The sequence below is a fragment of the Dreissena polymorpha genome, chromosome 12 (assembly GCF_020536995.1).
Source record: "Dreissena polymorpha isolate Duluth1 chromosome 12, UMN_Dpol_1.0, whole genome shotgun sequence".
Classification (NCBI taxonomy): Eukaryota; Metazoa; Mollusca; class Bivalvia; order Myida; family Dreissenidae; genus Dreissena; species Dreissena polymorpha.
The window spans coordinates 1,937,601-1,952,315 of NC_068366.1; the positions used below are offsets into that span (position 1 = coordinate 1,937,601).

The following is a 14,715-nucleotide window of genomic DNA, read 5'->3' on the forward strand; positions in this document are numbered from 1 at the left end:
TTTGCGATTTCAAAATTCGTGTGGTTGAATAAAGCAATACACAAACATACAGAATTCATGTCAACGCACAGTTCAACCACAGTGTGTGATTCGTTAGACAATAATGGTTGAGTATGGGGAAACTTAACTTAATTCAAGGGCACTCCGTACAGGCTCATCAGGGACGACACTGTCCGCTTTTATGGAATCTTTCATTTAAAGGAAGTCTCTTCTAAACGAAAATCAAGTTTAGGCGGAAAGTGTCGTCACTGATTAGCCTGTGTTGAAGGCACAGGCTAATCTGACAAAACACTTCACGCACATGCGTTAAGTTCAGTTTTCATAAAACGCGGCCCATGTATTGCCCAGTGCAATATTTATCATTAATATCATATATTATTAATATCAAACTCGAGATTTACATTTCTGTTACTACTTGTGAATAAAATCTTATTAAAGTTGTTTCTAATTATTCTATTATATGGATGTTTTTTTTAAATTATCCTCGGTCACGGGGCAAACTTTACACCTAAATATTTTCCATACCTCACCATAACAAGCACATTATATTAGCGATTTTCGACAGAACCCATCCACTCGTGATTTCGCATGCGCCCGTGTTTCCCATACGCCAATGTTTCCCAAAGCCCGGTGTTTCACATACATCCGTTTTACCATACGCCAATGTTTCCAATACGCCAGTGTTTCCCATACACCCGTGTTTCCAATACGCCAGTGTTTCCCATACGCCCTTGTTTCTTTAACCCCTATGACCCAATAGCACGTGTTTCCCTCACCACGTTTCCCATGTACCCGTATTTCCCATATCACCCATACGATAAATTATAATGTAACACAAGTGTTTCCCATACGCGAGTGTTTCCCATGCCCCCGTGTTTCCCTCCAACAGGTTCTAAGTAAAGCAGGACGCCACCCAGCGCTGCGTCGACTGCGAGAAGAACATTTGGGCGCCTGTAGCTCAAACGCACGCCCTGGTCAAGAGGCAAGGCACTTCATCATGACGACTGGTGGGTGGTCGGTTTGACAGTTGAAGATTTTTACTCTCATGACTATGCTTATGTACAGGGGAATATAACAGCAGTTAGATGCTTGCATGCCAACTACCGTATTTTTTAATGAGCCGCGCTCTGCGAAAACGGCGCTTAATTCATGTTCGTACATTCTATATCGTCCGTTCAACGCAACATACCATAAAACCGGACAGTGTCGTCCCGGATTAGCATCTACAGACAGCACAGGCTAATCTGGACGACACTTTACGCAAATGCATTAAGCCTCGTTTTCCTAGAGTTATGCTCAAATAAATTCGAACGTATATAGCTGGAATAATATTAGGAATTAAACAAATTGTGTTAAGCATTTTGTTACACTTTACTTAAACATGGCTGGATGGTAAACTTGACAATGATGTAAGCGTTTAAGATGTGTTTGCTTATTATATTGATTGAACGCGCTTAAATTATGGAATGAGTATAGCATAGAACCAAATCTTCCACTTAATATAAATCATGTCAACAATTTTGAAAATAAAGTTATTGCAACACATATTACAATATTATGTTGGCCACTCTGAAATATATTTTGTATAAGCAGTGTGAGCCATTGTTAGTCATACCAATGCAAAGAAGTTCCGACTACGAAATCCGAACATATACGAGCGAACGCGAGACTAGCTTCGGAAGCACGACGTGTTTGTCATGAATACGTGCTTCTTCCGACGGTGCCGAAGCTTGTAAATGTTGAAACCGTAGGTATTGCTATAAGGAATAGTGATAATTTATAGGTTAACTTTTTTACGAAAAATTTTGCGGAATATTCGTTGATTTTAAGTAGTTATGTTACTTAAAAAATGCTTTGATAATAATTTTATGAAATAATAAAAAATTGAAGTCAATATTAGGCACTGTTTTCACACATTTTATTAAATACATTAAATAAAATGTCCATAGAATTATGTTCTTTAAAGCCCGTTAGTAAGCCAATGCTTGAGTGCATATTGTTTGATAAACAATATATTTGCAAGAAGGGTCTCAGCAATGTGAAAAGGATTTTAAACTATAAAATGCTATATTTTAACCACTTCCTTAAATCATAGTCGGATCAAGGACGCGCTAGGAAAGCAGCGTAGACTAAGACAAAACGCAAGTGTATTATATACGTCACAATTAATCATTACACAAATCATGTGCTATAACAACCTCAGACATGATATTTATTTGGATACATAATTAACAGAAACTGTGAAGACAAGTATAAAAAAGGTTTATTTGGAAAATATCATCTTAATTTTAACCATCTGTACAATTAAATAAAAAATAGTCAGTCCTTACAAGTGCAGCGATTTATTGATAATTGAAAAGAGTGAGCACGTTCAAATACAATTTCTGGAATATTACAAGATTTAACCGCACATTTACTGTGGTATAATCTGCCGTTTATGATACAAATGTATTTTAGCACTGTAAAGTTAGAAGTTCCTCCGAAGGTATAGTGCGTTCTTTTCATTCATAAATAACACATGATTACACATAACATAAATTATACGAGTCGTTAACATGTAAAGGGAGGTTTATAATGCATATATATATATATATATATATATATATGAGCCGCGTTCTGAGAAAACTGGGCTTAATGCATGTGCGTAAAGCGTCGTCCCAGATTAGCCTGTGCAGTCCGCACAGGCTAATCAGGGACGACGCTTTCCGCTTTTATGGTATTTTTAGTTTCAAGGAAGTCCCTCCTTGCCGAAAATCAAGTTGAGGCGGAAAGTGTCGTCCCTGATTAGCCTGTGCGGACTGCACAGGCTAATCTGGGAGGACACTGTACGCCCATGCATTAAGCCCAGTTTTCTCAGAACAAGGCTCATATATATTGCAAAATCTGTACAAAACAGCACAATATATTGTCTCATGGAATAGGTTACTTAATAATTGGAAAACATATTATATTAAAAATACTTTTTTTAACATAATTCAATGGCGTATACAATTCTCGAAGGACGAGTGAAATAGAATACATCAGTGTTCCGTGAGATGCAAAGCACCAGAGACAAAACACAAACTCGTAAACAATAAACTGTTCACTCGTTTTTCAAATGGAATGTATAGCTACATCATGAAGTTGTATAAATTATTGATAATAATTACACAGTAAAGCGAAAGCTAATTATTTAACATAAAAGGGTGTTGTTTACGGTTTTTGCATTTTGTCCAAGCTTGAGTAAAAATCATTTAAAGATTTATATTAGTGAATTGAGCGTCGCCACCAAATTTAAAGAACACAAAAAAAGAAACGAGCACATTTAGATTATTCACTTTTCGCGTTTGTAATTCTGTATAGTTTTATTAATTTTGAATTATGAAGGAAATGTAAATTTTTAATGTTGTCAACGTGCTTAGTGTTATGTCACTCTCCTTTCGTCTTGAATTTGTGACAACTTGTTTGATAATTGTCACTTTGATAAAATGGTGCTCCAGGAAACAGAAATAAACCAATCTTTAGATATGCCATATTCTTTGAATTCGCATTGTGTAATATCAATGCCGTCCTGCTGTTTCATCCAGTTACAAGTTGTCAGTTTGGCAGTTATACGACAGTCCAACAAAACACAACGCACACACGCGTCCCGTGATTTTGACCATTCCACCATTGACTTTACATCTTTAAAGGAAACATTGCCGCCTCGATAAACTACCTTTCTGATCGATTCAGGAAGACAGTACAGCAGTGCAACCCTAAGATTTCTCCCTTGTAATATAAGCGTGTGTAGACTAGTCAGGTTCGGAAAAGCTGCACAGAGACGGTCAATTGATTCACCCAACCACAGCTGTAGATGTGTAATGTTTTTACCAGTGAAGGACATCGATTGTAAGATGCGCTCCTGTGAAGTTATAGAACACGAACGCATATAGGTGCAGTCTAAATTACTTAAATAGGCACCGTATTCACATGATAAGTACTTGAGTTTAAAACCATGTAGGTCTAATTGACCCGTGTATTTAAGCTTCAGATACGACAATGATTCTCTCGATTGCGAAATAATTTCCTGTACACGATTTGATGCTAATTCCTGTTGAAACGTGTGATGGAATTGTGCATCCATGCTTGTGATGTTTGAGATGTTCATATCTATTAACGTATGTAAAGCATCGATTTCCTTGATGGTATGAATTCTATAAGCATCAAGTGATATATGAGTGAGTGTAAGTTGCAAGCACGGCTGTTTATTCGCCAACCTTTCAATAAAGCCGCCCACTAAAATGCTTTGTGCTAAATAAGGCGTGGAAAATAGATCCATCTCCTGGTCTGAAATAGAAAGCAGCTTGCTTTCCATGTCGCTTGTTATGACATCCATCATGTGCTTTGACATTCTTTCAGCCACTGGAGCACACATTCCACACGTGAAGATAAATTAATGACCGATGTCCAGAATTGACTTACCATCACAATACACCGACTGTATGGCGTTCAGATTGTCTTCAATGTCTATCTGATTAATTGCAATATGAATCGATGCTAGAAACTCCTGAATTGTTTTGTGTACGAACATGTATGCAATATTCTTTCGAGAGCTAAGAGAAAACGATTTTTTCTTTGTGATTATCCCTGTCTGTAGTAAGTAATCAAGTTGTGTTTTCGTCATGTGGTTTGTGATTGTGTTTTTCACAAAGACTAGCGACGATTCTTTACTAGAGTCTGTTAGTGTTTTAAACGCAAGCGCACTTGCAGAGCGAACCAGCGACCCATTAGCCGACATATACTCGTTGTTTCCGGTTCCAAATATGTGTTTTATTTCTTTAACGCAAATTTTTTCAGTGTCAAAATCTTCAATTTGAAGTTTTTTTCAATCCCTTGGCTATGTGCATATCTAGCATATACATGTATATAGCACACAGTGAATCTTCCATTAAACGTCCAACGTAAAACTGATGAACGAGCTGCACACAAATAGCTGGTATTCTCATGAGATTTATCATGTTTTTATACGTTAGTTTCTTCAAGAAATCATTACATTTGCTTTGATGAGCCTTTTGCGAAACACCGTCTTTCTCAGCTAAAACATTAATGACATTTTCCGCCAAGGTTTTGTAGTCCAAAACTCCCGAAATTTGGAATATACGAGTTGACGTATCGCTCATTTTGAGGTTGGCAAGTTTCCAGGGGCGTGCGGTTATAATGTTTGTTATGTTATTTCTTTGTAAATACTGTGGCATACTTCGATCTTTACACTTGCACGCTGAGTTAGATTTCGATGGGTCAGGGTGGTACCATTCGTCTGCGGCGTCTGTCAGAACAATACATTTATCTTCCCAGACACTGTCATCCCAAGGTAGTTTGTTGCTTTTTATTGCATCCTCGACCATCTGACTGACGTTACACATGGTTCCACTGTATTCACGTAATGACACAAAAAACAGAAATGTGTAGTCTCGCAAAGCGTCAACATCGCTGAAATGTGTTTGTTTCGGCGTCTCCTTGCTGGAAGTTGCCATTCTCGGGATAATTGTCTTAGTGCTGATAATATTTTCCGAATGTGCATTACACCAATCAAGAACCAGTTTTGTTGAAAAGGTCGTTTTGCCACAACCCGGATCGCCTTGGATATACATTGTATTATTCTGATTCCCGTCACGATGAAGCAACTCTTTGTAGCAACTCACGTTGTTTTCCCCCCTTGATGTATTGTCCGTCTCAATCCCTCCACATCTATCTTCCTGGCCTCTTTTAAGTTTCTTGATTGACGGGGGAACGTAGATCCGTTCTAAAGGTACATCTATGTCAGAATCCAGCATCGACACCGGCGCGACACACTTCGACTGGTACTGTTCTATTAACCAGGCCTTAATTTCTGTAAGAAATAAAAACATAGGTTGTTTACTGATATTTAAGGTAAACAAATAAATGCAACGTGTAATTTTATATGCCACTGAATTTCCGCAGATGTTCCCACGATTAAGATATTTTTATTCCAACAAGAATGTAAATCTTGGAATATAATCTATATGTCCCATCTGTACCATTGTCACTGTATTTGATATGGGAGTTTTCTTCCTTATTGTATAATTTCAAGAACTTGACATGTCTATGATAAGAAAAAATACCAGAACTACTTTACAGAGAAAAAATTAGTTACAATACGTATTTAATGATAAAACGTTATATTCCATTAACATATATAACACCTACTGAATAATGGAATGTCTCTTGCAAATGGACTCTCAATCGATCCGCCCGGTGCAATGTCATTGTCAGTTCTTCCTGGATCTTGATCCGAGTCCAAGCCCTTCCTTGCACGTTTGCTTTTTATGCATGAATTGTCTTCATTTGTCCTCTTTATAATCGCAATTTGTTCTTCTCCAGCTTTTATGATTTCTGCAGTGATGCTTTTGCCCGTGTTCTCCATTGTAACTACAAGTTTATCCTTTTCGTATAAGAGAATTCTTTTGATTTCTTCTGTCAAACATTCTTTGAATGCTTCAAGGATCTTCGTTACATCTTCGTCTGTTATAGCCAGTGTATTGTTCTTCAACTGTAAAATTTGAAATCAATATAGATCAAATCCAACAATTAATCCTTAGATTGTTTGTGAACGTTTGTTTTAAGTTTAAATACACATTTTTTTACCTTCTTTTAACTCCAATAAAAAACTTAATTCAACGTTGACCGATACATCAACTGTTATTGTCGTGCCTGAAATATCCCCTCCCGCAGGCTTCTTTGTCAAAAAGCAAAGTCAGTTCAGTTTTAAGAACTGGTTTCCCAACTACGCAGGCTACATACCTATGAGGTTTTGTCTTGATTACTGATATTCTATTATTGATACCTCTTTTCCGAGATATACTCAAGACACAATTCAAGTCAAACCAATAAATACAATAACTTTGAAAATACTCTATTGCTGAAATAGTTAATCGTTTTGGGTGACACTTTGTCCGAGTGTTTTAAAACAAGTTTAACCATATTTATTTATGCTCGATTGCATGGAAAGCCTAAGGCTTATTGATATAATCTCGACTCCGTTCCCTGGGTAGAATCAGTACTTGGTGTCGATACGGAGAATTTAAAAAACTCTTCAACAATGGAGATCAAATCCTTGAAATACCGGACGCAAGGCGGACACCATATACACCACGCCACAGCGACCGCACGGAATCCGACTGTTTATCTTGACAATATCTATCCAGAGTTCAAGTCAAAATACTAGGTCTTCATGTCATACCGTAGAAATATCGTAAAATCTGTCTAGAGGCCACATGTAAGTCTCAAATCTTGACGAGAATTTGTAAGAGAGTTATTTTGGATAATAGTTAAGCTTAGCTCCAATTTAGGTGACGGAAATCGAAAAGCTAGTTAACCAGGTAAACAACTTTGTTTCCACTCAAGAAGACTCAATCTTGATTAGAAAAAAAGTTATTTTTTCTCAAAATATGTATTTTTAAATCATGCCAAATTTTATAAACAAATTGTAACCAAATATAGACGCGCCATTTAATGAATAAATTTTGATGTAATATGGTAAAGATGTTTATCTTAGCAATATATATTCCGAGATTGCTTCAGGGTCACGCGTGTCAAAAAACAAGGCCATTACGTTAAATCTTAAAGAAAACTTGTTACTATAGAAGCCACATCAATGACTAAATCGTACTGAAACGTAATCAAAGAATTATCTTGACAATATCAAGGCCGATTATTCATTTAATAAATCACCAAAAATATTAGGTCACAATGTCAAATCTAAAAACAACTTATAATACTATTCTATTTGTATGACTCAGTCTTGATGATACAGTGTAAGTATCTATATTTTGAACAAAACTTCAAAGCAATGTTTGAATTAAGTGAGGTAAAATAGTACGTCACCCAATCATGTCTTTGACAACTGGTTAACCTTGAACTCAGGTGAGCGCTTCAGATCAATCATCGCTTTATTTATCTTGAATATACCCCTTGATCTTGGATCAAGTGAATACTACTGTACGCGATACTTTATGGTTGTCATTTCTGCTTTTAATGTCTATCTATCTTTGCTTGATAACTGTGCAGTATGCTTTCGACAAAGACCTAGTTGTTGAGAATTCTTATAGTTGACACTTATAATGAACTTGGAACTATCGGTCTAATACTTAAGCACATGACCCTTGCGATTTCAAAGAAGATGTTCAAAGTTATTTAGTATATATTAACTTATAATTCATGTGACCTCTAGTCCAGTTAACATCATATGTGCATGATCTAAACAGCTTTAGTAAATAACCACAATGCTATGTTAAATATCAAATAGTAAGCCACTGACCTTTGCTCTTTTAGGGAATATATTAAAAGTTATTTACTATATACGTCTATACATCACTTGACCCCTGGGGTTATTTACTATATACGTCTATACATCACTTGACCCCTGGGGTTATTTACTATATACGTCTATACATCACTTGACCCCTGGGGCGTGGTAAGGATATAACACGGGGGCATTATTTTACTGTCTACAAAGTTACACAACCAATATAACAAACCCCATTACCTTTCAAGTTTCAGAGAAGATTTTACGGTTAAAAAAAAACATATATAATATTTCATGAAGATTGGAGAAATGTGACTTCTAGAGTAATCACAAGATTAATCATAAAAGGAATGGTTTGCGATAAACCGGAACCATTTTACAACTTAGCCAAGACATCTTTTAAACAAATGTGCCGACGAATATTCAAGAAGATTCGACTATAAATGTAACTTATATTGTTTGTTTACAACCTTTTTCCTCAAATCGACCTCATACATTGGTGGTTGACCTAACGTGTTCTCGTTTCGAACTCGACAAAATTATCATTAAGACAAATGATCTGACACAGTTACATACAGATTTGAAAAAAACATGCCTCTAAGAGTGTTAACTATGTAACATGCCTCTAAGTGTGTTAACTAGATAAATGTTGACATGCCTCTAAGAGTGTCAACTTGGTAAATGCTGACATGCCTCTAAGAGTGTTAACTAAGTAAATGTTGACATGCCTCTAAGAGTGTTAACTGGGTAAATGTTGACATGCCTCTAAGAGTGTTAACTAGCTTACATGCCTCTAAGAGTGTTAAATAGGTAAATGTTGACATGCCTCTAAGAGTATTAACTAGGTAAATGTTGACGTTCCTCTAAGAGTGTTAACTAGGTAAATGTTGACGTGCCTCTAAGAGTGTTGACTGGTTAAATGTTGACATGCCTCTAAGAGTGTTATCTAGGTAAATGTTGACATGCCTCTAAGAGTGTTAACTAGGTAAATGTTGACATGCCTCTAAGAGTGTTAACTGGGTAAATGTTGACATGCCTCTAAGAGTGTAAACTGGGTAAATGTTGACATGCCTCTAAGAGTGTTAACTAGGTAAATGTTAAAATGTCTCTAAGAGTGTTAACTGGGTAAATATTGACATGCCTCTAAGAATGTTAACTATGTAAATATTGACATGCCTCTAAGAGTGTTAACTAGGAAAATGTTGACATGCCTCTAAGAGTGTTAACTGGGTAAATGTTGACATGCCTCTAAGAGTATTTACTAGGTAAATGTTGACGACGGTCTACACACGACTTACAAAGCACATTGGTAGCACAATGTGTCCAGGCGAGTTAAGACGTGCATAATGCTACCTTATGAAATTGCAATTCTGTAATGGAGCGCATTTTGTAATGTTTGTACAGTTTGTAAAGTTTGTACCATATAACTACCATTTTGACCTACCTGTGTTAATTTGTCCACGGCAGACTTCGAAGCGCCTTGGTGATCGGCATGTTTTAGGCTCTGCAACAACGCTACTAGAGTGTCGATGGCTTGGTCACTCTCCTGTTGAGTCATGGCGTTTGAGGGCGCATGGCGAACGTCACGCCCAACATCTCTAGCCTGAAATATCAATTTGTCATTTACCGCGTTTCCTTTGTGTGCAATAATTCATTAACATGAACATGATGAGTGCCTGCGTGATTTGTTTATTGGTGTATGCATTCTGTTTTATAATGTCAACAGCAAAAAAAATAAGGACTGTTTGTAAAACATGCATGCCCCCCATATGGGCTGTCAGTTGTAGTGGCAGCCATTGTGTGAATACGTTTTTTGTCACTGTGACCTTGACGTTTGATCTAATGTAAGATATCATACGGAGATCATTGTACTATTTCGAGTCACTGTAACATTGACCTTTGACCTAGTGACCTGAAAATCAATAGGGGTCATCTGCCAGTCATGATCAATGTACCTATGATGTTTCATGATCCTAGGCGTAAGCATTCTTGAGTTATCATCCAGAAACCATTTTACTACTTCGAGTCACTGTGACCTTGACCTTTGACCTTGTGACCTAACAAGAGCTGTCAGAGGACAGCGCGCTCGACTATTCGAGTGCTTGACAATATAACATAAGCCATCACGGGGAAATTGTTCATATTCAATAATTTATTAGACGATCTTTCAAAAATAAAAAAGGAAAAAAAATGGGGGGGGGGTAGGGGGGTGAAAGGGGGTATTATGTGGGGTGTGGTAATTTATTAGATGTTTAAAAAAAAATGCGGGGGTAGGGGGGCGAGATGGGAGTATAATGTGGGGTGTGGTAATTCATTAGATGTTTGAAAAAAAATAGGGGGATGGGGGGTAGGGGGGCGGGGGTGAGAGGGGGGTATAATGTGAGGTGTGGTAATTTATTAGATGTTTAAAAAAATTGGGGGTGTGGGGGGTAGGGGGAGTGAGAGGGGGGTATGATGTGGGGTGTGGTAATTTATTAGATGTTTAAAAAAATGCGGGGGTGGGCGTAGGGGGGAGTGAGAGGGGGGTATAATGTGGGGGGGGGTAATTTATTAGATGTTAAAAAAATATATATTTTGGGGTGGTGAGGGTAGGGGGGTGAGGGTGAGAGGAAGTATAATTTGGGTTTGGTAATTTATTAGATGATGTTTAAAAAAAATTGGGAGGCGAGGTTGGAGGGTGAATTTAGGTTGGGGTGATGTTGGTAAACAAGTATGCAAAATATAAAAGCAATATGTCGATGGACAATGAAAAAAATAACAAATGATCTCACACTGACATGAACAAATATCCTCTATTTATTAAAAATGAAATTTAAACTTATTGCATTTGTTTCCCCTGTATATAAGAAAGATATAATAGTATATTACCTCCCCTGTCCTGCTTTTATTTATATTAATCAACAAAATTATACATTAACACAATATTTAATATACAAAATATACAAAAAAAATCTCATATTCTGAAAATATTTTTTACTGATCCACTTTATTTTACTAAAATGATGATGTTTCATTGGACTGATAATTATAGATTTAGGATTACAGACCAGTTGCTTCAGTTATATTCAGAGTTCGCCCTGTTGGCCACGTATGCGTTCTTAAGTTATCATCCAAAAACCATTTTACTATTTCGGGTCACCGTGACCTTTGAACTAGTGACCTCAAAATCAAAAGGGGTCATCTGCGAGTCACGATCAATGTATCAATGAAGTTTCATGATCCTAGGCCCAAGCGTTCTTGAGTTATCATCCGGAAACCACCTGGTGGACGGACCGACCGACAGACCAACACGTGCAAAGCAAAATACCCCCTCTTCTTCGAAGGGGGGCATAATAAAGAAAGAAAGTAAATTTTACTAAATCATAAGTATACACATCATACAGTACAAGTAGGTATTCATTAAAAGATCTGGAATCTTTAAGTATCGTACCATCAACTATTTGTCTTTTGCTTAATTATGGTTCTTATATTACGGACAAAAGCCCGCATATGAATAAGAGCTTGTGATAACTTATGTATCTATGTTTGATCCATGTTTATAAGAATGTAACAATAAATAATATGGATGATATTACATTATGTTTGTTTGTGTTTAAATCTTGAATAGACGCTACAAACTAAGTGTATGCAGTTAAGACTGTCATTTATGAATTGCTACAAAATTGCTAGTATTTTTAGTGGCGACTGAATTCAAACTAGGCGACAAAGGTATGTGAAAGAATATAAAAACTCTGGGAGATACGTACATTTATGAAATGTTTCATTCGCAAAACAAGCATGGTGTCCTTCAGTGTAGCATTTTAATAAATTGATAATCATGACAATAAAAATTGATTTGACAAGTGACATTATTTTGATTTTCTATGTTCAGTATATGCTAAAATCAACAGTTTTAGCCAGCTTTAGTTGAATTGGACATAATACAATTTTTTCTGGGTAGGACCGGTATTTGGTGTCTTAAGGGTGATCTAAAGAACGTTTCCACTTAAAAGACCAATACAGAGATCTCCTAGTCGCTAAGCGAACACCTTAACCAGTATGTCGCAGCCACAAAACTATCGTGGAATCTTAGAGGCCTAAACAGCACACAATAATTGCAAAAGCTTGGTAGATGAAAAACGCTTTATCAATCAAAATATGAGTATTGAGTTTGTTGATGCATTATTATTTATTATTGAAACAATTATAAAGTTATGTACACAATAATGTCCAAATTTGTATTACAATACATGGGTATCAATTTAGGTTTTGCCAGTAAATAAGGTAGAACCTATTTTCATATTATATTGAATTATATGTTCATTCCGTGTATGTGGGTAACATGAGTTAACTTTCTTGAGTGTTTTTGCCAGAGAGTACGATCATTCTCAAATTAACCGCTTTAAATCGATGTAATTTATTTAATAAAAAACGTTTATAAAAGTTTCTGAATAGCTTTTAGCTTTAATATTACCTTTGTGCAGACATTTTCCGTTTGTGTCAGGTCTTCCGTGAAATACCTTTGAAAGAATTCACAGTTTAATATGACATTTACGATGCCATTAAAGTCGGTATCTTCTGCTTTGTTTGCGTCTTTGTAGCCGTCTTTTGAGAGATAGCATTTGGCAATCTGCCAAGAGTGTACACACCATTTGCACGCATCAGTGTTTACCCATGTGGGGCCTTGATGGCTTTTTGGCTTTGAACGATTGCGAAATCGGTAATTTTCTACAATTTCCTTACAAATGTTATTACATAAATTGTTACCGGGGCAATTCTGCGGCTTGTAAATTGCATGAAATTTGCATTTTCTGTATTTGCAGCACTTATTATCGGTATCACAGGGCAGCACGTTTGGAGTTTGACATTGACTGCAGACAGCGATCTCCGGAATACCGTGTTTTCGGTTTATCTCTTTACGGATGGTATGATAAAATTCGTGCATAGCCTCTTTTACAATGTCGAGCAGGCATTCACGTGCGATATTTATACCCATGGCCGCCTTAAACCAGTTCTGGGTTTCCGGCCTTCGAAATATATCCCGGTAATCCGACATTTTCCTTAACAATAGTTTATTTGCAGTTTTCTGTAAAAAGTGTAATAGCATTTTTTACTAAATACATTTAAAGTCAAGTCTACGTTATTTAAGTGGAAACATTTCACATAAGCAGAGCTCCAGATAAGGTTTTGTGAAATTCTTAACGTTACTACCAGATTTTCAAAAATAATTCTTAACTCTGAAATTTTATTCTTAACGTTACTACTAAGTTTTGGAAAATAATTCTTAACTTTTCTAAATGACCTAAAAATAAATAATAATGGTTATTTTCATGCAAACAATCAAAATAAACCTACTAGCAACTTAATTTAAACGAGTTCAACAGTGTCTATTCAGTATTATACAATTTTATTTTTCAAAAACCTTCATATGCTCAAACTGTGCTTAGATTGCATGCCTTCGATGATTTTTTACATATTTCACAATTAAAACGGGTCTCCCTTTCAATCTTTTCAACAATTGGCCACTGGAATTGTCCCTTCCAGTCGTTCAATGTTTTTTTGTTTAAGATTGGACCCGTTGACGCGTTTTTTTAGCTTTTCCGACTGTTTCGGCAGCTGAACATACAACATCGTATAAGATCTTTTCTATAATGTCTTTCTTAACATTTAACTTCGGCTCACTTTGTGTACAATATGTTAAAAGCATGTTTTTGCACGCTTTGCAGTTTTTAGGACGATCTCTGGGCGCCACCATTGTTTTTTAACAGATGGACTGTACACGCCGCTTTTATTGGAACAAATGCGCTTTGTTAAACAAACCCAATAACCATTTTATATAAGCACTGAATAGATCTTTAATACGCAAAAAGAACTCAATAAAAATCGATACAAACCGATGTAAAAATAATTCTCATAACTTGATTTTGTAATTCTTGATGGTACGACAAGATTTTAAAAGAAATATGTAACAGACTTTAAAATAATTCGAAATTACGAAAATACGACCCTTATCTGGAGCCCTGAATTATGAAAATAGACACTTTCAAAAACGAAAGTGCACCATGAATTTACTGTGCCGTTGAAAATGTACGTTTAGCTCATTTACATTCCATGATTATACTTCTAACAACTTACATCAATTCCACATATAGAGCACTACACATCCACAACAAGATATTTGTTGATAACATGCATTTATAACAATGTTAATGAACTTGACTTATTCACTGTTTGTGTTGATTTTTCAATGCGGAAGTATTGAATATAGAAGGTAGACACTTTTTTATTTTCCAACCCCTTGCAGCGGTTACCTCGCCTATTGTACTATAGGTTACAGATAACTAAAAATACCCTGTAAAACATGAACATTTATTTGAAAACACGATTCTCACTCTCTTACACTGCGGTTCATTGCATTCACCTCTGTCGTGGGCTCACGGACAACTTTC

The 14,715-nt window shown here is 36.3% G+C and overlaps 1 protein-coding gene across 1 annotated transcript; it reads right to left on the reverse strand.

The window, feature by feature from the left end:
- Positions 1-4,414: 4,414 nt before the first annotated feature.
- On the reverse strand, positions 4,415-13,428 carry LOC127853772 (uncharacterized). Its single transcript, XM_052388539.1, has 5 exons — positions 12,741-13,428; positions 9,732-9,890; positions 6,190-6,532; positions 5,664-5,851; positions 4,415-4,492 (listed from the first exon to the last, which is right to left on the reverse strand). Exons 1-5 carry the CDS (start codon positions 13,371-13,373, stop codon positions 4,415-4,417), a joined length of 1,401 nt encoding a protein of 466 aa, XP_052244499.1. The 5' UTR covers positions 13,374-13,428.
- Between the last annotated feature and the right edge of the window lie 1,287 nt (positions 13,429-14,715).

Bases quoted from the DNA above. Each gene is read 5' to 3' on its own strand.
- LOC127853772 (XM_052388539.1), bottom strand. From the start codon at position 13,373: ATGCTATTACACTTTTTACAGAAAACTGCAAATAAACTATTGTTAAGG. The intron at 6,533-9,731 runs GTAGGTCAAAAT...CAAATTTTACAG, and splicing joins CCGTGGACAAATTAACACAG to TTGAAGAACAATACACTGGC. The intron at 4,493-5,663 runs GTGAGTTGCTAC...GCAATTAATCAG, and splicing joins CATCAAGGGGGGAAAACAAC to ATAGACATTGAAGACAATCT.